Source organism: Haliaeetus albicilla, chromosome 12 (genome assembly GCF_947461875.1).
Source record: "Haliaeetus albicilla chromosome 12, bHalAlb1.1, whole genome shotgun sequence".
NCBI lineage: Eukaryota > Metazoa > Chordata > Aves > Accipitriformes > Accipitridae > Haliaeetus > Haliaeetus albicilla.
The window spans coordinates 17,198,061-17,220,301 of NC_091494.1; the positions used below are offsets into that span (position 1 = coordinate 17,198,061).

At 42.2% G+C, this 22,241-nt stretch overlaps 1 protein-coding gene across 1 annotated transcript in view; it reads left to right on the forward strand.

The window, feature by feature from the left end:
* The first annotated feature begins 7,460 nt into the window (after window positions 1-7,460).
* Window positions 7,461-22,241, forward strand: part of TRPM7 (transient receptor potential cation channel subfamily M member 7) — a 61,375-nt gene continuing 46,594 nt past the window's right edge. Inside the window, exon 1 of the mRNA XM_069798320.1 lies at window positions 7,461-7,590. Within this exon, the coding sequence (XP_069654421.1) occupies window positions 7,588-7,590 (3 nt within the window). The 5' untranslated portion in view covers window positions 7,461-7,587. The remainder of the gene's footprint in view (window positions 7,591-22,241) is intronic.

A 22,241-nucleotide genomic window follows, 5' to 3' on the forward strand; every position in this document is an offset into this window, starting at 1 on the left:
AATCTGCATATTTTTTTTCATCATAGAAAAACTCCAGTTTGATCACCACAACATGGGTCTGATTTTTCACTTGGAATAATTTACTTCTACTAAACTGTTAGATTTAAGCATATTTAAAAGTTGTCTTTAGATTTGTAATGCTTTCAGAAGCACTGTTTTATTTTCAGATAGCCTATATGGCACATCTTACTGTGAATGATTTATCTTTCTAATTTTTGAGGAAAGGAAGAGGAGAGCAATTCAGACTGTTATCCCCTTTGTCAGAAGCGAGTGATCAAAGTTCAAGGTTTTGTGTTCTTCAGAGAAGCTGATGATGGAGGCTCAGGTATCTCTGGAATCCCTCTTAAAGAATGTGCAAGATCCTGTTTCCCTGAACACAGAGGGCATCAAATAGCCGAGAACAGTTTTTTTGCTTGCAGCTCAAAGACCTTTTAACCAAGAAAGTGTTTAGATCAAAAGAGCTCCTTTCAGCTTTTTCTTAAGAGTGTGCTCACAGGTATTCTGCTATCTGGTTTTCTGTTCCCTCTCCTTGCTCGTGCACATATTCACCTCCTTTCTTTCCTCCTCTTTTCTATTTGGGGCAATACCAGCATGTTTTAAAGTGCATTTGCACATTACTTTGTCTTGGAGAATAATATTTGCCTCTGTTCTGGTGTGGAGACCAGTGTTTATGAGGAGGTTTAATCTTTTGGACCCTCTTAAATGCAGCAGTCATGCCCACCAGCTCAATCCACCAGTAACAGTAATTTAAAACAGTAGCTCATGTTCTGCACATCCTTATCTGTGTTACAGTCCCACTGACTTTCTGGGGTTGCATTGAAGTTGGTGCAACAGCCTGGCTTAGATTTGAAAAACAAAAAAAGTAAAGGAAGTTTTTTTACAGTTTTATCAGAGGCTGAAATGTGCTGGTGGTGGCTCTCCCTGTGTTTTGCAGAAAGGCTACCAGAATACATCAACTTCTGTATTGGGAATACAAGGAAATACAACAGGTATCAAAACACTTAAAAGTTCAACAGTAACTCAGTTACTTTAATTTCAACCTTTGTTGTGATGTGTCCCTATCAAAGCTAGAAGAAAAGTGGGGTCCTTTTAATTGACCTTTCTTTCAAAAGGTAACGGAGACTATGCTGGGAAATTGATCGATCCTTGTGGATTTAATGCAACTAACTGCAGAAAATTAGCAAATGGGTGTTTCTCTGGTAGGTAAGTATTTCTCTGGTAGCTGATTTTAAAAAAATTTAAAAGTAAATTTACTTTATAGTAACAATGGAAAAAAGAGCAAATGCATGCCCATTGGTAGCTTTTTCTCTAAGAAATGGAGCAGCAAGCCTCTGCAGGACAAAGTGACACTTTTGTCCAGGGTCACTGTCAAATAAGAATTCAAAGTTGGACAATTAAGACTGGTCTTGTATAGGCTTACCTAAAATTTTACCTTTTGAATACAAGGTACCTATCCCTGGATTTAAAAAGAAAAAAAAAAAAATCAAGAAATGGAGCTCTGTAAGGATACCTGTGAACTTGTTTCTGATTTCACAAATTCAGGAAGCAGTTGGTTTGACCTGCTGCCCTGTTCTTGCAAAGCAATTTCTTTAGACTGTAGCTGGCATTGCCTGCTACTGCTGCCTGACTGCACGGAGAAGCAGCACCTCTGGCTGCTGGTGCTTTCCCCCCCTGGTTCAGGCAGTGCAGTCATGGAAGGAGGTGCTGCACCTCTGCTTCGTGCACGTGGAGCATCTCTACGCAAAGGCCACCTCACTGCCTGTCCACCATGACCAGCTCAGCCACTAACAAGCAAAAACTCAAGAATTTGTGACCCCAAAGATTGCAGTGGAAACAATTTTCACAGGGAAGCTTTAAAAAAAAATCTTATGAAAGTTATGGGGGGGAGAAAGTTCAGAAGGAACAAAACTGACATCAAGTAGTTTGGTTTTTTGTTGTTTTTTTTTTTAAAGGCAGGCACTGATAAAAATCTTGCAAAGGGTCACCATTATGATGTAAATGTCCCCATACTGTTCCTGGCAGCTCCTGGTTTTACACATGTCAATAGAGATGTGTGGAGGCACACCCTTGGCAGTTTTGTGCAAGACTTCGGCCTGTGTTGGTTAAGCTCTCAAACACAGTTTTCTGAGCAGTGGGTAATGTATCGTATTCCCAAATACAGGATATGTTTACATTATACTTTAGATGATGGGTTGGGTGATGTATCTTTTTTTTGTACACTTACGGAGCATGTTGAAGGAAAAATCGCACATTCAGAACTACTGTGTGTGCTCAATCAGCTCATTAACTTGAACATCCCTTCCTATTAATATGGAATATCTTTAATGCAGATTTTAAAACTGGAAAACCCACACTCTCATTTGCCTAATTTGGATGTGACAAGCCATACCGCAAAGCCGAACTTGGGTTACTGGTTTTGCACTCCGAGTGTGGTGTGTTAGGTCAGTGGGCCCTTTGCACTGCCATCAGGAAGCCACTCTGCAGTCCTTCCCTGGTGGTGGTGGTGGTAACTTGCCAGCCCCAGAAAAATGGGAAAACACTGAGAAACTCAGAAGCCTCACATAGCTTTCCCCACATAACTGCGTTGCAAAGTAAATGGCTGACTTTGTAGCCCAAAGTTAAGACCTCAGTGCAGCGAAAACACCCTCCTGCTATTGCGATGGGCCTCACCCTTAGAGGGGAACTGAACTGCACTGGTGGCCTTGGTGTGATACCGAATCACCTCCCTTGCCTCTAAAGGCATGCTACCTCCATGTTCCCTTTTTATAATTACTTCGCACAGTAAAATGTCACTGCTATTTTGCCAATTCTAATACATGAACAGTTCTATTAATTTAAATACATACATTGCTTGTGAGCTTGGAGTCTAAATCAGTTACAGGGGATACTTTGTTTTATGACTGTTAAATATGCAAAATTAACTTTCTGTACGTTATTTTTCTCCTGATGTATCTTGAATTTACCCTAGATTTTATGACCTATTTCTTGAATGTACAGCTAAGGCACTTGTTTCCTTTGAGGGAATACATCTTCTCAGCTGTTAAAGCTAACATATTTCTCAGACTAACTACTTTTTGGTTTTGAAGAACCTCAGTATAGTGCAAAATGATTACCTAACCTTTGGGACCTCTTCAGAAGATGATGTGTAACTCTGGAGTGTACCACATACCAACAAAGTAACCATAATTTCCAAACAGTTTAAGTTACACATTTTTTGAGTTTTATTTTCCCTGGCTTCAATGGAAACAATCCTCCTCCTTTTAGGTACTATTTCCGAAGCTTTGTGATTGACAGCAATAAGATGTTTCTACTTCATCGCATTTTGAAACAGCATATTTTGAATTGCTGAAAAGTTGTGTGTTTGTAATGTTATTTGGTGTGTTATCTAAGAGGTATTGGGCAAAATATTTTCACAAAAACTTGGCAACTCCAGCACTAGAAAAACTCTTCACATATCGTGGAGGGGACTTACAGATCCTGTGTCATCGTACGTTTTTTCTTACTTGACAAGTTTTAAACATTCATGTTGAAAAAAATAAGTATCTTCAGTGTTCAGGAGTAGCAGTCAGAATGTAAACTGGTGAGTTGCCACTTTAGCTGTAGCTAGACAGCTGATTTACCTAGATATATCAGAAATGGACAAACGTGTGGCCAAAAAAAAAAAAAGGAGGTATTGGGAGAATTCACCCTTGTTAAAAGAATAAGAAAAGTGAATCACTAATACCTCTTTTCTGCCACAGATGACTTTAGTAAGGGACAAAAATGGTTTCTACACAGAATCTGACCTTGAGTAGGATATTAACTAGATCTCCTTATCAGCTGGCATTTGCATCTGATTTAACTACATGAACTCCAGCACATATTTTGAACAACTTGAAAAGAACAGCTGCAGAATAACAGAGCGTATCTCTGGTAAAACTTTTTATGGAGTCAAACGAACAAACAAAAAAGAGCCCAAACCAGATTACTTTTATTTAATGGTAACTTCATTTTCCATAAAGAAGAATGCTGTATTTGATTTTTTTTCTTTCTGTGTATGAGTCAGTATTTCATCTACATGAGGGTGAGTAAGCAATCAAATGGCCTTATACTGGCTACTGGATATTGCAATATTGAGATAGGGCTTCCTTAGGTTTCTTAAAATCCTTTAGCACTTACTGCAGTAAGATCAAGTTACAGCTGGTTTAATGCAATGTAAAACCTAGTAAGGTTGACATCACAAATTTTACTAGTTCTAGTGATGATTACCTAACAAATAACATAAAGTGCCAGTGACAGACTGATAGTTTAATTTGGGATATAAATATGAGATACAGGAACAACATAGCAAAAGGAGTTTTGTGTAAACCAGTTATATTCCATTTTACATAACAGAAGCTTGCTTCAGGTTAAAGGTCCTTAAATGCAATAATGTATAAAATAATGCTTGATTGATTATTTCCTTCTAATTCACTGCTGACAGTTGTTGATTTGGAAGGAGATATCAGAGAAATTTTGAGTTGACTGTTGGTGTGGTTGGAAGGTAACGCTGAGGGTGACAAGTAGCAAATATTTGTCTTACTGCTTAGCCCTCTAAGGTTGAGCTACAGTGATGAAAACAAGATTTAACATCTGAATGTGCAAGAAGTCACTCTTTTTGGATGACTAAGGCTGCTAGCTCAGGGTCTAATCACATCATGTTCTGTATGGCTGATCAACGTCATAAAAGGATATAAGGTGACTTCCGTAGGCCATGTGCCATCACTCCTGGGTCACAGGGATGTATTTCACGGTGGTGCTATGCCCTGCCCCCCTTCACAATGCTCTGAAGGCTGACGCTCCCCCAGACAGAGTGAGGCAGAGAGGATGTTGATGACTCATTTTCCCTTCATTTTCTTCACAAGCTGTTCCAGTGAAACAATGTGCTGTCTCTCCATCTAAGCTTATCACAAACAGTTTAAATCTCAAACAATTTGATGTCAATCTCTTTGCAGTTTTGCAGGATCAACAGGAAAAAAAGGCATGGAAAATTCCTCACCTCAAGCATGTTGTCCTAAAACAGTAGGTTATACCAAAGAAGTCTCATGCCCAGGCTGGCCTCCAGCTACTTTTTCCTAATTCCCTTGCTCCTTTTAGCTCTTGGATTTACAAATATTAAACTTGGAGGCCAACATGATAACCATGAGAATCAATCAGTATGGCCCAAATACTGCTGTTACATGAGATGAAGGACCTAGTCATAGAAGAACTTGCTTATTAACTTCATGTGGGATGTAAGGAGGTTTAGATTGATTAATTAGAAAGGGAAAAAAGAGGAAGGGAGGAAACAGGAATGTGGTAGTTTGTCAGAAGTGCTTTATAGTGTGAGCTGAAGAATTCAGAAATCCCCCATTTTCTCTGCCTTCCTTTGGAAAGTTATTGAACCATCTCCAGAAAATTTTACTGGGCTTCTACTGCTCCTACTGTTCCTGTTCTGTAAGCCAAGAACTAGCACTAGCACATGGGAATCCAGGCAGGAGCAAGTAGCTGTGGATCAGCAGGCTTGGGATTTCTCCTGCAGTAAGAGAGTGAATTTAGCCTGTTAGTTGTGAGATCTTGTACTGAAAGCTGAATGTTTGCAGCTGCATGGGTCTTCTCAAATTTTCACCTATTGTTTGCAGCAAATGGGTTCTGGGACCAGAGTTTACTACTGGACTTGCCTTGCTAAATGGCTGTTAATGTGAGGACTTTTCATTTCTTGTGATCTACAAGTTCAGTTTAAACTAGCAGCTGCCAATTCTGCTGCTTTTTTTTAATGCTTGGTTTTGATTTTTGAACATCCCTTTCTAATTCTTGGAGTGGGTCTAGTAAATTTGGTAGCGTACCGAGCCTCAGACTCTTAAGAGACTGTTGCTGTCATGCTGAGGCTCACCAGGTTTTGGCTGCATGTGCAGAGCTCTGTTACCCTGTGATGCAGAAACTGATGGTTCAGGTGTGAGCACACCCTCGCATGTCTATCAGCTTAGCCCAACGCTATATGGAGTTAATGTTGGCTTTTTGCAGCAAGGGGAGGCAGGTAATACCTGGTTCAACATAGTATCACAACAGTACAGACAAACGATGAGGCCTGACACTGAGAATCAAAGTTTTTAAATGAATTTGAATGTTCTGATTGAGTTCATACAAAATTACCACTCTTGTATGGCTACGGTATTTCAGGAATGGTACCAGGACCTTTGAGCCAGATTTAACTCGCTTGTGAACCATGTTTTCATTGCAAAGGAAGCACTGAGCTATCTACCTGCATATGTCTTAAATAAAAATGAATGTCATAATATTAGACATGCATTTTAGATGAGAGATTTTTCTAGGAAGTCTTTATTTTTCATGTTTAGGGAACCTAAGTAATTTGAGCCGAACTTAATTAATCTCTTTTTCTACCCTTACAAGTGGTGTTTACTCTAGCGTACAGTTTGGGCAAAAGATATATAATGAAACATAGAGTGGGAATTATTGCCTGAGGCGCTTTATTCGTGGTACTGATAGCATATAGAGCCCAAAGACGACAAGGTTCCCGCCCTGGGCGGTTCCTCATCTAAACCGGGAACAGAGTCGATTGAAGGGGAAGAAATGCATCCTCCTTTTTCCCTTCCAAAATGAACTTTCCTCCACTGTTGCTCGCACCGAGTTACAGGATGCGTTTGACGCAGCGTTCGTGGCGGCGGCGGCGCTCCCACGCGTAAGCACGAAGCTCAAACGAACCTCAGCTAACGCTGTTCCCCACCTCCGCAGGCACCAGCGACCTGCGGTTCACCAACGCGCGGTACACCGCCGGTCCGCTGCGAGGTGACCGCCAAGCGGGGCGCCAAGGCCGGGCCCCTGCCCGCCCCGCGCCAGCGCCTCGGGAGAGCCGCGAAGCCCGATGCTGCGGCTGGCGTTTCTGCGGAGAGACGGGGCTTTCGGGAGCAGAGCTTCCCTCTCCGAACCACGCGTTTCCAGCCAGGCTGGCTTCTGTCCCGGCAAGCTCCGTTGTTAACGTCTCTTCGGCTTCTACCTCGGCAACAGCGCGCACACACACACGGGGGGGGGGGGGGTACGGCTCGCCTGCCCCCGGCAGCCGTTTGCGCCTTCTCGGGGTACCTCGGGACGCTGCTCGGGGTGCCCCCCTCGCCCGCTCCCGTGTGGCGAGGCCGAGGCCGCCGCCCTGAGGGGGCGCCCTGAGGGGGCCGTGCCGCGCCGCGCCAGGCGGGCGGGCAGGAGCGGGCAGCGCCGCGCCGCCCCGGCCTCCCCCTCCTCCCGGGGGCGGTGCGCGCTGACGCGGCAGCGCCGCGGCTCTCCGCCGGCCGAGTCGCACAATTATGAGAAAAAGCCGCCGGGCCGAGGCCGCCGCCAGCGCTGGGTCCCGGTGCGGAGTCGAGCCAGCGCCGTCCTCCTCGTTCCGCTCTTCTCTTCGCCCCCGGAGCGCTGTCCTCGCCCGGCTTCTCCCCACCCAGCCCTCCGCTGCTGCCGAGCTCAGCCCCGATAGATGGAGACAGGCCCCGCCACCGCCGACGCCGAACCACGAGCAGGAGCTGCCCGGCGCGAGGAGAGCCAGAGTCGGCGCCGAGACCCAGCCCGGCCCTGAGGAGAATGGTGAGGGCGGCGGCGGCGGCGGCGGCGGGGCCGGGCTCGCCCCGGCGAGGAGTGGGGGGGGGACGGGGCGGGGGCGCCGGCCGCCGGATCAGACCTGTCCCGGCCGGCCGCTCCGGGTCCGCCGCGGCCCCTCTCCCGCCCGGGCTCGCCTGCCGCCGCGGCGGCGGCTCTTCCCCTGCCCGCCCCGGCGGGGGTGCCCCGGTGGCGGGGAGGGAGGGACCCCGCCGGGCTGTCACCTCCGGCCCGGAAGGGGAGGCGCGGGCTCGGGCGCCTCAGGCCCGTCCGCGCGCGGTGCCCCGGCCCCGGCCGGCCGGCGGGGCGCCCCGCCGTCCGTCCCCGTGTCCCCCCCCCGGCCTCATCGCCCGCCCACGACCCTGCTGGCCCGGCGGGCCCTGCCCTCCCGGAGCGCCCCGGCCGGGGCTGACCCGAGCCGCCGGGGCGAGGCTCCCGCCGCCGCCCGGCGTTTCTGGAGCGGTTTCTCCTCGCGTGGTGCCCGCGGGGCCGGCCGACGCCGCCCTGCTGCCGCCGGCCCCGCGGCGAGGGGCGGCCGCTGCCCTTCGCACCCCTCCGCTCCTCCGAGCAGCGCTCGGGGGAGCCGGCCCTGCGGCGGAGGGGACTCCGCTGCGTGGAAACGCGACCTTTCAGTCTGTGCTCTTGGAGTACTGCCCTAATCCTTCATTGTGGTTGTGTCTGGTACCAGCATTTATGCGGTGGACCGCGTAGTTCTCTGGGATGCAGCTGTTCTTCCCTCCTAATCTTTCAACCTATTTCGTTTTTACTATTTCTGCACGTTGTCGTATACAAGGGAGCGTACAGACCCTTACGAAGAGGCGAGGCGTGTGAGCTTCTACAAAGAAAACGCAGCTTTAGTTCCAGCTCTTTCTTCTTCTGGCTGCTAATCGGTCCTTAACTGGTATTTACAGAATTGAGAGTGAGCTGTCACATCAAGTGCTTTCAAATGATTTTGAAAATCTAAGCGTGGAGTGTAAATCTGTGGATTTCTACAGTCTGCTTGAACTTCTAGTCAGATGCTTTATTTCATTTTAAATAAAGGTGTTTTATTTCACAGTATGTTCTTCAAAACCACAGGGCTTCATACCCGTGAATCTTCTATTTCTGACTACATCTGTGAACTGCGTAGAAATAAATGTGGGCTGTCTTTTTCTAGAATCTGCAAATCCAGCACTCTTCTAGGAAGCTGAAAGTGCAGCCATCCGTTCTGACTTGAAAGAGTACTTGGCATCTCCCACTCGTGTGGTACTTGCTCTTCTCAACCAAAGTGGTGTTTTTTTTTTTAGTTTTGTGGGGTGGGTTTTTTTGGAGTTTTTTTTTTTTTTTTTTAAGTTTAGTTCTGGTGTTTTGTTGGTGCTGACATAGCCTAGAAATGTACACATTGGTTTTAACCATTTTAGATTTGTAAACTGATCGTGGCTCAGCAGTTTTTCTGGCAGTGTAACACGTTTGCAATGTTTTATACTTTCCATGTGTTTATTGAATATTTTGAAACCACTGTTTAACAGGTGTTTGGCCTGAGTTGAATATAGGACATCTTATGCAAGTTCATTTTGCTAAAAATTTCCCTGCTGCTCCATAAGTATATAGCAATTTTGAATAATTGCTGGACAGTGTCCAACATTAAATCAGGCATTATTCTTAAAAGTGAGTTGTTCAGTGTGGCAATTCCGGGAGTTCAGTCTTTTTTTTTTTTTTAAAGTGTCTGTGTGGATGAGATAAGTGTCTGCTAGATCATCCTTCATACCTTCTGGTATGAGGCCATTCTTGACTTTGCTGTTTAAAGTGGGGGGAAAAAACCTTTGTGCATGTGGAACTGTTTAGGCTGGTTTTGGATTGTTTGTACCTTAGTTTCCTGATGTTTTACTTTGATTTTTTTTTTTTTTTTTTTTTTTTTTTGCTTGCTTGAGCTCAGGAGCAGGAGGGTAACTTTCACCTGTCATACAAAGGCATCTTGAAACATCACCTTGCATTTAGCAGTTATCTCACTTATATTTAAAGATACTCTATCAGATCATCTACCTCCCCAGGTGGATTATCTTGGAGAGGTACTCTATTGTGTTTGTAAAAAAAAAAAACCAAAAACCAAAACCCAACTCTATTGTGTTTGTGTAAACTTTCATTTCTTTTCTTGTCCCTTGAGGCTCTGCGTGACTCTAGCCTTGCTGCCTTACCTTTTTGTCTTATCGCATCAGCCCTGCTTTCTCTGCTTTGCTGGTGATAGACTGCAGCATCCAAACTCCTCTCTCATAGTTATCTTTACCACTTGCTGTGCTTCCCTTTCCTGAAAGCTTTGCACCAACACCCAAACTTTTCCTGCTTCTCTTTCGTGTCCCTTCATGAGGTGCATTTCTATTAACTGTTCACTCCTTGTGGACAGTTGTGACAGATGAGTGTTTTCTAAAAAAAAATATAATTTTGAACGCAAATAATTGATGCTGGCACAATAGGGTTTGGCCATACTGGTTTGTCGATTTTACACCAGTAACGTTGCAAATAAATCTCTAAGAGGACTTGTCAAAAAGTGCATGTGAAGGGATGGAGATGCTTTTATAGTCTAAAATTTGGGTGCTTGACAGGATTTTGCATAGTAAGTTTAATTTTCTTTCCCGGAAGGACCCCGATTAGCCTAATTAGGAGTTTAATACGTAGCTATACTAGCAGTAGCACTTTTACTAAACTTCTGATGCTGTCAGCGTGTTGTTTGAAATGAGCCCAAATTTGAAGTTCCGGTCTTTAAAGACTTGAGATTGGATTTTGAAATTGTGGCTTATGCTTTGAAAAATCAAGACAATGAAATTATACTTCTCATGCTAATATACTTAACCTGAAAAATGTATCTTTGTCTCTTTTTTTTTTTTTTTTAACAGATACTTATTTCTTTTGGAATCCCTCATTTCCTTTAACCGTGTCTACTTTGGCAGCAGTATTTGCGTGCCACATTAATTTGCTGAAACAAGTAACATTAGTTCTGGTTTTTTGTCCCACTTTTTTAAAGGCAAACTGACAGTAAAATCGATGTGTGTGTTTTCCAGAATTGAAGTTTTGTCTTTGAGGTCATGTTTCTTGATTCTAATGTGAATAATTCAGTCTTGGTGCATTTTAGCTTCACTGGTTGAAATTCCAGCAGCTGGCTTTTCAGCAGATAAATTACTGAATAATCTCACTCTGTGTCTTTGGTTAAGATACTTGTAGGATTATTAAAGATAGTGTCACTTCTTGCCTCTGATACTGACAAGTAGTGGTAGCCTCTGACAAATGAGTCTATATGCTTCATTATTTCTACAAAAAATAGTCAGTGATACTGACTTGACCTATGGTAAAACTTGAATGAAGCTTGTTCTATGCTTTCGTCATGTCCCCTGGCCTGAAACCTTCTTCCTCCTCTACTGTATTCCCTGCAATCTTGTTACTGTCCTTCATTTGATTTAATCCCATCTCTTCTGCTCATATAATGAGAATGTACAGGTAATGGTGTCATGTTAATATATCGTGATACAACCTATACTGAAAATGATCTACCTAATCCTTGGTTTCTGTTATTTTTATTACTTTAAGCTTAGATTTTTTTTTTTTTTACTTGAATTGCAGATGGTTTTGTATTTCAAGTAAAAGAAAGCTGATCTAACAGAAGAACAGAAAAAGTAAACCCCCAAACCTTTGTATTGGCAAGCTTCGCTTCCTGACCTGGCCCAGCACAGGATTAGCTGGGCATCAGTGCTGCAGTGCAAGAGAGGAGGTAGGATGTGCAGGAGGTGACTTGTCTTTTTGGTAGCAGCCAGTCATTAAACCAGCATCACCTGGCATGCTGAACCATTGCATCTAACTGGATGGGACCACAAACCCGAGCAGCAGTGTTTTGGAGACCAGTCTCCATCGCAGCTCTTGCACTGACAGAGGGAATGCTGGTTTTTTTTGAGGAGTGGTGAGGTTTTTTCAGCCTTCTTTACACCTATATTTTGCTTAGCATGTAAAGTGCATGTGAGCCATTTTAAAGCAGGGGCGTAAGCCACTTTCTTTAACTACCAGGTTTGCTGGAACCACAGTGCAACTTGAGCTTGTTTTTATCCCCAGCCACTGTAATTCTTGCACGGAATCACGGACAGTGCAGGTTGTCTAATTGCTGTTAGGTGAGTAGAGGAAATTTCTTACCCCTCTGTCCTTTCCAAGAAGGAGAAGCCAGTGGACTTATGATGGGATAATGAAACACAAAAAACCAGGAGAGAAACTGGGATAAATAACATTGTTACCCTTAACTGTATCATTTTTCCTTCCCAAGAGTTGGGCGAAAAGTATTCTAAACATATGGGAAATACAGGGAGAAAAGTAACTGTGTTGTTGATTGTGGTTCTGATAGTTCCAAAAAGCTGCCTTATGAAAAGACTAGAATATTAAACTGTGGAAAATGGTTTGACAACCTATGGTATGAGGGTGTTGCAGGAATAGTCTGTAAGGTAAATGTGGTGGTTGATTGCCAAGGAGAGTTTAAAGTATGGTAACAAACTGACAGCACATTAGAGCGGATTGCACTTGGTTTGTAAGTTACGGATTTTTTTTCCCCTTAACTAAATTAAAGTTCATATATTACAGAGGTGGTAGGCTTGGATTAAACCTTAATTCTGGGAATTTCTGTTGTGTGGTTTTTGTTTTTTTTTAAAATCCTAAAAGTTGCATCAAAGTTATGGATTATTTAATACTTATGTTATTGAGAGCAATATAATTTTTTCCGAAAGACTCTTACAAACTCATTCTAACTCAAGCTGTTTTAGCTTTTCTATTATCTATTGTTGGATTTTCTGAAATGTTTGAACTCTCCGTGTATAGCAAATGTGCAGTTGCCGAGTTGGTGTATCCCAACCCATCGTTACTTCATTTGACTTCAGCTGAAGGAGGATGGCATGTGATATGTGTGCTAGTATATCTGTTGATTTTCTACAGCTGCAAAATTGGAATTTTGCAGGCTGATTCAGTAATAAAGTTGGTACTCAGTTGTGTGTAGTTTGACAACTAATGTTTTCAGAAGATGATCCAACTCCAGAAACAGCTATTGTAAAGCTATGAAGCTTTATTGGTACTTCATCTTCAACCTGTCCATGGAGATCGCTAGTTTACAGTTGGATACAGTCCAACACGAAGTGCTTATTTTGTTTAAAGGCACATCATGTGTTTTGCAAAGAGCATGCAACTGGCTAATGTCCAGTTTCAAAGAGTATAGGTAGATGTGTGCGTATTAGTTTGTATACATCTGAAAATTATGCACGTGTGAATCTTATAAATGTCTAGACTTACTGCTAATGGTTGTAATAGCAATAATTTGGGGAGGCCTCTTTCTGAGCTGGAGAGCTTTGGAGCTATTTCACGGTCTGTAGCAGCCTGGTCAGGCTTTTTGCTTTGTAAGTCATGGATCCCAAAGCCCAGTGTGGATGACTCCCAATGCTATTGGATTCTGCTATTAGTAGTATCGTTTACTACTAATCAAATGAAATTTAAAAAAAAAAGAAGCTGCAGGTTCTGAGAATTGGCATATTTCTCTTAAGTTCTGGTTTGCTGATTTTTGTTTTTTGCTTTTATTTTTTACTGACAACCTTTTGGGTGATAACTGGAGTATATTTTTGCTGTCATACACTAATGCGTTCCTGCTTGAGAGTACTTTCTCAGTGACAGCTCTAAATTAATTCAATCTAGGTGTTCAGTCTTTCACCATAATATAACTCTGTAATCTTCAAAGCCTGGGAAGGTGTCTGTTACAGCTCAGTCAGTCTTAACACAATGGTTATTGCAATTGAATACCAGCCTTTGTTCCGTGCATTGTTCCCACTTACCTCTTCCCAGGGAGGTACTTACTTTCTTAATCTTACCTATTTGATTCTTGTCACCTTTGCTAAAAGGCAAAGAGAAACCATGTTTTCAGATGTTTTCACTTTGTAGTCTGCTGACTTGTGCTGGTGGACTTTTGCAAGATGGCCCTGGCTGATGCTGCTTATCCTAATACCTGCTAAGTTTTTCTCCTCCTAATACTGCGAAGTGATAATCAGTTTTTGTGAAATGCGGACTTGACAAACTTGACTTTTAAAATTTAAAATTTGAATTTAATAAATAAAGAGATTTACATTTATGCCTTCTGCAAATGAATTTCAAGTTGCTCTGTTAGGAATACTGTATTTCACAAGGACTTATTGCCTAAAAGTTTCTAGACTCGGGGCACTTTTAGAACTAGTATTACTTAGCAGCTCAGGTCTTCCCACTATTACTCACTTCATTAACAATATAATTCCCAAGACTGACCTGGAGTGCTTGAGGTGTGGATATGTGTGTCTTGCAGGGTAGTAATCTCAAATACGGGGCAGGGTTGATGTTCAAGTCCATAGCATCTTTACTTGCTGCTCCCAAATCTGCCAAAACTCTTCTTAAAGGTGTGTTTGTAATCCAGTCTAAACTCATCTAAGCCATGGCTGTCACCCTTCCACTGATCCCTTTGTGCTCCCCTCTGTGCTCAGTCACAGTTGTGGGGATCTGAATTGAATAAACATCTAATCATCTCTCTCCCCCCCCCCAGGATTAATTATTTTGTTGGCCATTTCCCTGAATTGGCTCTCCATGTGATTGCATAAGTGCCGGTGCTGGTATGAGATAGGGTGGGATCATGTGCAGAGGCTTAGGAAAATGGGATTGTGGCACTCCGAACTTGACATGAGCTATAAAGCTGGTTTGGAAGCTTGCTCTGAGGTGCTGGAGAGTTGACTTGTGCCATCATATAAGTAAGTGTTTGGTTACCCTGTGTATCACCCACTCTACATGAGTGTTTTCAAAGTCTTACAGCCTTGTGTGCAGGCATGGATGGAGCTGCGCCATCACAAGCCAGGTTCTGTAGCCTCTTCAAAGTATAAACCAAATTGCATTGCAGACCTTGTCCAATTGTACTGCAGGCACGTAGTAGCTATGCTTGAATACTTTTGTATCTAAATTCTTGTTTACAGAGGATGTTTTTCTTGACCTTCTTTTCTGAATGTGTGCTACCAGATGTAAGATAACTTTTTTACCAGATACGCTGTGCTGTAGTCTGTCTGTGAATTGAGCTGCATCAATATGAGTTTGACCCCTCCCATCAAGTTATTTCTATTGGCAAATGATCCACTGCTGGTAACTTGTCTTGTGGAACAAAATATTGCTGGATTATTTTTTTTCCTCCATGTTCTTAACATGCTGCTTATTTGCTTTGTAGTGCTATTCCCACTCCTGTGTAACTCTCTCAAGAAGCTGAACCTGTTCTTTTGGGGTAGGAGAGAGCGAAGCTACATTCTACTAATGTATCTGATAGAGCTCAGCACAGCAGCCATGTGGCCAGGTTCAAAGACGGCCATGCTGATGTACAGCATAGTTAAAATTGCATGTATATTGGCTTTGTGTAGTAAGCTTAATGCGGTATACTAGTTTGTGGCTAGAGCCAGTCTGAAGAAGCTCAGCTTCCTTTCAAAGCCTGTCCCTGTGGCTGCTGTGGTCGTGCAAGTATTTAGTCAGGCATAACTTCAGTCACCTGAATAGGTTAAATTATGCATGTGCTTAAGTGACACATGATTGGAGCCTAAAAATACCGGTTGTGTAATTACAGAACTGTTAATCAACTTTCTCTTCAATTATAAAAATCAGTTAATCTACACGAGTAGGTGCAGTTAATGATGTTTTAAATGTCAAAGTCTTACCAGTTTCTCCTGTGTTCCCTGGCTAGAGTACTGTCTAAACTGTAGTTTGCAGAATTCTGTTAAACTGTAAATTTAATAAAACTTCAGCTGAAGGTGTTAAAACAGTGTATGGCTGAGGATGATCTTCTGGCCAAAAAGTTTCAGAGTGATTGATTTTGAAGGAATTCCTGCTCGTGGTAGTAATCTCACACTAGGGAGGGAGTAATGAATCACTGATACCATAGCTGACAAGTATCCTAGACAACTTTCTAGGAACTTGGCATCATCTGGTGTTGCAGTGCCTCTGGATGCAGAACTAGTTGGAAGAGGCTCACTCCTCCTGATTTCACAAGCTGTAGTTTGCTGACTCCTTAACTGTGCTGCTGAAAATGTTCATGGGGTTATGCTACAAGCTAGCGCACGGGGCAGCCCTGCGAGCATTTACCTTGGCCTGTGTGAGGGGCACTAAGGAAAGATGTGGAGGTTGGGATGGACGTTAACCTCTTAAACTGGCATTAACTGGCTTTGCAGCCAGAAGCATTGAAAAGCAGAAATATCCCCTTAACTAACCTTTGTCCTTTTAATTTGTGCCAACTTCAGAAATGTTCTTGATGAGGATTTATGCCTTTGCCTCATTAAGCAATTGGTCTGTCTTATTCTTGGTTTCTTCTATAAAAATCCTACCCAGAAAAATCCTTTTTAAGTTTTCAGCTGTAGAAAAAACATGGTTTGTATGCATGCAGTTTTCCATAGAAATCCTATCTCTGTATGTAGAACTCGGGGACTCTTCACTGTAAAATTCTCTGTAATTGTTTCAAATCCATTAGTGAAACTGTGTGGTCTTTTTATGTTGCTTATATAGGGAAAGAGGGCAGAAAACACTCATCCTTGTCCTGGTTTGGGCTGCCAGTTAGTGTTACAGGTGAACGTTCTGCAGTGATGAAGGCTCCTAACAAACAAATCATTGTTTGAATGCATCATCTGGTTGTGCTTGGTGTTTTGTAGCCCACGAGAGAGATATTTGCTACTAGTATAATCACAGTACTTCGCTGGACAACAAGATGCAGTAAACTTCAGGCTGCAGTTTCTTCCTGGTATAGAAAACATGCAAGACTGAAGCTTTTCTGCCTTCAGAAAAATCCTGTTTTCAGGTTGTAGAAAAATGTTTTCTGGTCACATGCATGTAGACAATCTGCAGAATACAGGTAGGCTTTGCAGAGAGGGGGAGGATTATTAGCAAAAGCTAATTAGGCAGTGAGTCCCTAGGCTTGCTCAGTGGAGACTGAGGGGGATCCAGAGCAGCTCTTTTCTCTCTGCAGAGGGGATGTAGAAAAATTAGCACTGCTAAGATAAGGTTAGTCTTTTTGACTATCCTCCTGGGTGTCATTACTAGATTTTTCAGGGTTTTTCTGACAAATGTAAAGATCTTGCATGTAGGACAAGAAAAATCTTTTGTAATTAATCTATTAGGAGTTAGTTGGGTGTTAATTATACCATGAATTAGGAAAAAAACCATCTTCAGTGCTAGGTGAGAGTGGATGCTATTCTGAAACCCAGGGTATCTGCTCACCTAAAATGTGACCTTAGGCAATACGTTCTTGCTTCGTTGGCAGCTCTCTGAGAGGTAAATACCGACTTAGGTTCTTTTCCTTCCTGCACATCAGGGTACAGGTGCTTAAAAAGAATGTCTTTGTGTGTGACAGATCTGTAGTCTTTTCCTGGATGCCTGGAGTAAGTGTGCTTTGGGGGATTATTTTGATGTACCTTGACAGTATGCTTAGATCAGCTCAGCTGTTTTGCTAACCCACTATCTTACTGCTACCAAAGGGGGTGTCCTACTTCACTTGCTCCCACGCTGATCATGGTCATGTGGTCCTTTCCTGTGCCTTAGTTTTCTGCCCAGGTTGCATCTGAATCGGTTCATTCTGACATCAAAGCTACCTGCTCTGTTTTTCCTGGAAATGTGCTGGTTTAGGGAGCAAAGTCAACTCCCCAGAGGAGTAGTGCACAACTACTGGCGGGAGGGAAGTAGCAGGAGAGCGGGTGGGAGGGCAGAGTAGTAACTCAGCTTGTCTTCTCTGCACCCTCACTGTACAATTTGAAGCACTGTATCTGTTAAAGCAAGTATTTCCCCTATGTATCTTGGCTTTGCTGTTGCCAGGACCTCCACTTCCTTACACTGTTGTCTTTTGTTTCTCTAGAATGATAGTCCATTTTCATCCCTTTCCCCCAGTAGGCCAGAGAGGAGCCCGAGGTATAAGTCCTAAGTACAGCTTAGGCAGGCCTTTGTGCCACATACCACTCAGCATTGGTGAGTTTTACTGGAATTGAGTACGCTGGAAGAAATTATAATAAACAGAAAACATTTATGAAGTGCAAGCAGTGTTGTGATCTCTCAATATCGTTTATTTAGTTGTTCCCCCCATCCTGGGGGATGAAAAATGTTACTTTATTTCTAAAACCCATGTATTTAATTTCTGAGTGATTGTTTAGGCTTGTGGTATTTAACACAGATGTGTTGCATGTAGTTCAGTTCTGCAGGTAACCTGCAATTCTGCATCAACATTTGGTGGGAGAAGTGAAAAACTGTAGTTTCTTCGACCTGCTTGAGTAGAGGATACCTGTATCACTGTGCAATAAACAAAAATTAAGAGATAAGATTGAGACAGTAAATTGCATATCCTAGGGAACTACTTGCATTGCTTCATTATACTTTCAGTTAGTGAACAGTCATTTGGAATGGATCTCTTTTTTTGTGATTCAAATTTTTTTTTCTTGAGTTCATCTTCCTTTTATAAAAGATATTTAGCTTTCCCTGCTAGACCAAAAAGGGAGTTTTTGTCCCCACAGATTATTCCACTTTTTAGTTGATAGTGTCCAACTTGATGAATCAGAGTATTTCAAGTCCATGCAAGTGTTTCATAAGAGTTTTGTGCTTTTGATTTGAGATCTGAATACTCAGCCTAGGGACTCAAGCTTGCTGAGGCAACCCTGTAAGACTAGCGTAAGAGAAACACCAAAAGACATTCTTCTGTTTCCCTCTGCATTAGAGCTAGCCAGACCTAGGTTTAAATCAGTAATTAGGCATTAGGATCTCTGTGCTGGTCTCTTAATTAGCAATGCTGTGTGACTGTGAAGGACGGTATGATAGGAAGCTTTGTAGTGCTTTTGCTAAATGGTGCAGTAAAATGGTACATTTTAGGAGCCTGAGTATTGACTTGGAGTTAAAATGAATGACTTTTAAGCTCTCTCACAATACATTGCATTGTGTAGGTTTTACAGCTCCAGCTATAATATTTAAAAGAAACATTAATGAAGAGGGATATAAGAGTGTAGTTGAGACTTTCAAAACCTGCTAATAATAAAATGATTGAATGCTAATGGAAAAAGCAGTGTAAAAGAATATTTCAGCAGTCAGTGTGAGGTTGTGATGGATAGCTCAATTTTTATCTAAGACCAGCCTCATGAGAAAGCAGCAAAATAAGACACAGTAGCTCAAACAACGGTTTGTTCCTCTCAAAAACAGAGGGTGGAAATTTTTAGAAGTGCCTAAATATATATTATTTCAGACAGTAATTAGCTGCTTTCACATTTGCCTAAATAAACCCAGCTAAGTTTCTTCTTTGTACTTTTCCAGAGTAAACAGAAACTACTTAAATAGTTTTAGCAGGGAATTTTATTTCCTGATAAGAGTTTAGGTACGTGGATGTCTCTAGAATGCTGTCAGGCTACTCATGCCCCGAGATGGGCTGTAGTCAGTGTGCACTCTTGAGCAACTGTGGACCTAGCTAGCTTCTGTTAGGAGAGCTAGCTCTCTGTCTTGACAGGCAGTGAAGTTGTAACTGAATCCAGTAGCTCTTTGTTAGTGAGCTGAATTTTCTAAATGCTTAGTCTTTGTAATTCTACAGTAAATGAACTATACTATAGCGAATTCTTGTTTTGGCTTGTTTTTCTCCCATCTCATTCTACTTTCTCCATCCTATTCTAATCTCCCAAGAACTCTGGTCACTGTAGAGAGGTGACCAAAATGTTCACTTCCCCTACTGTAGCTAGCAAATACTGGCACATTGGTGTGTATGTGTGTACAGGCAGGGAGAACATAGAGAATAGCAGTTAAGACAGTGTACCCCATCACACCTCCACAATCCTGTCCATGAATAATGCACATACTCCCCTTACCAAGGAAGTGAAGGCAGTTCAGGGATTGTATGACTAACTCATGTCATACGTGTATAACTAACTATGTCTCCCTCAGATATCAGGTCCAATGCTGATATTTTAATACTACCCTGGAACCAGCCTCATACTAATTTTCTGCTCTGAGATGACTTGTGTAACTTATACAAAGTGATTTTTTTTTTTTTTTTTTTTTTTGTGGTACTCACTGTTAGTGAACTAAATTCCAAATTTGTTCCAGGTAGTTCTTTGATTGCATGGTTGCTGATGGGCCTGTTTTCTAATGTTAGTAGTTTTGATTATAAAAAGAAACTGGTTTTCTCTGATACTGTGTCTAAAGATAAGTTATGTGAAATTTCATCATCCTTAGCACTGGTCTGGTGCTGTCACCTATTTCACATGCCCACTAGTATGTTCTGTTGCTCTTCCCTCTCACCCATGCTATTTAGAGAAACATTATTGATCTGTAATAATTTAAATGCGGGCTTAAGGCTTCCTGGATTTTGTGGTTTGTTTTTTTGGTGGTTTTTTTTTTGTGTGTGGTGTTTTTTTGGTTTTGTTATTTAATTTTTTTAGATATTCAAAGGGTTGTCTGAGGCTAGCTATGTCAAAAATCCCTTAGTGATAACATGTTTCCATTGCTCTAGTGAGTTAATAATAGCCTACTTAAGTCAGCAGGCACCAAAATCTTTGCTGTGATGATAGAGAAGTACCTTTCTTTGTACAACATTAAAAATAAGTCAGATCTGTAAATGGAACAGGCTAAGAAAGTGGTAGAGCAAGACCAACAACATCCACCCTTCCAGCTTGCTTTTGTAGTTGTAATGTGCTTCAGCACATAATGCATTAATCAGATGTTCATGCACTTCATGAACCAGAAAGGGAGGACCTAAAATCTGCAGCCCAAATAAAGCTGAAATACATCCCCTGCACTAGGTGCAGTGAAGTTGTAGCTTGTATGCTGTCTATGAATAGCGGCTGCCAGAGCTGAGCTTTTTTTGTCTGGGAACAAATCAGAAGCAAATCGTGGGTAGGATTAATTATTTGGCTGGTTGCAGGAGCCCTTTCCTACTGCTTTATTTCTAGAGGTGGCCACCACTAACTCCCTTCTCGCATCTGTGATTTGTATTCCCTATGTGATGGGGAAAGGACTGGAAGTTGCTTGGGGAGGACAGCCAACAGATCCAGGCTATGTGAATTGTTTTACCTCTGAAAGCGTGCCCCAAGCCTCATTCCTTCCAAAAATAAACCCAGAGTTTATAGCGTTGTCTGTTCACGCACCCGATGTGGCATGTGCAAGGTAAGCCCAGCACTTGCCAGAAATGTGGGGTATGAACCAAACTAATTCTTTCATGGGGATTAAATCCGGTGAGCCAGGAAGCGCAGAGGTTTTAGCAGCCATGCACAGTGTGTCCCATTGGTCCCTGCAGAAAGGACCAGGGAGAGTGGCCATCCTTGATACTCAAAGAAATTATCTGACCCACTTAAAAAGGCTTGGTATCATTTCTGTTGCGTGTTGGTGAGTGGGTATGCTGACTCTATGTTCCTGCTGATCTTATTTAATAGAGTGTATAGGCTTGCAGTCTGCATCAGTGGTAAGATGGGAACGACTGCAGACTGCAGGTAAATTGTTGGTGTTGAGAGAAGTGAACAGGATGCAGACCATACAATTGTATCAGTGTAGATAAGGAAGGAAAAGTAGGCCGTGTGTTTAAAAATGTAAGAGTTTTGGGATTGGTTTATATGGGTGACTCAACATAATTAAAAATGGGTTTTGAGTGAGGGACCCTATCAGAAAGAAGCAGGTACTGTATGACAGGTTTGAAAACATGCCTATGTACTTTTGCCGTGTATTTTTTTTTTTTAAATCTCTCATTTGAACAAAGTGGGTATTAGAGTTAAAAATGCTGGCTGAAAAGCTGTAGCTGTATTTTCCTTGCAGCTACTACCATGTGCTCCCTTTTTATAATTTTCTTTTGTCCATAGTTGTAAATTTTAGAGGGTGAAGAATTATTTTAATCTCCTTTGAAAACTCAGTGGTTTATTGCTTCTAGATCATAGCTTTGGTATATGTTTTGAAATACTTTATGGAATGCATTGAAAATGTAATTGGTCTGGGATCTCATAGAAAGTCATTTATAGATTCTTTAGAAGGGCTAAAATTTTTTAGCTTGGTATTTCAGTAGTCAGGAGGATTGCAAATGTAAACTATTTTTAAATCAATTTACTTGCTCCAGTTTACAGCAGTAAAACTGGTTTACCTTCTGCTGTGTTTTCTTTTTCACACCAAAATTCCAAATTCTGTTGATGGAAGTTAGGAAATAAAAATCAAACTACGCTTCTCCTTCTTCCCCCTGCCCCGGATACTCTGCTTTTCTGAAGGCATGTTCAGGAACAGTGTGCCATCTGCTGTGCTGACACAGTCTTATAGAGTCTCTGGTTTTGGCAAGTTTATTTAATTACCATATCTGTTATAATTGGATATTTAACTCTGAAGGTGTTCATTGTTATCTCAGCTGAGAGAAAGCTATTTTGGAATTAAACCAGTGTGCACTTGTCTTCTGAAATCAACTGATGGTTTATTCCATTGTGATCTGAGATACCTCATACTATAGAATCCGTTGTGAAACATTTTCTAGGTATATTTTATATATTTTTAATGCCTTGCATGGATGGTGTATGCATTTTAAGATTTAATACTTTCTAAAAAGGAGGAGTAATTTTATGACTGGTCTAACTGCAGAACGGCATGCACCTTCACATGGGTGTTAAACCAGCAATTTT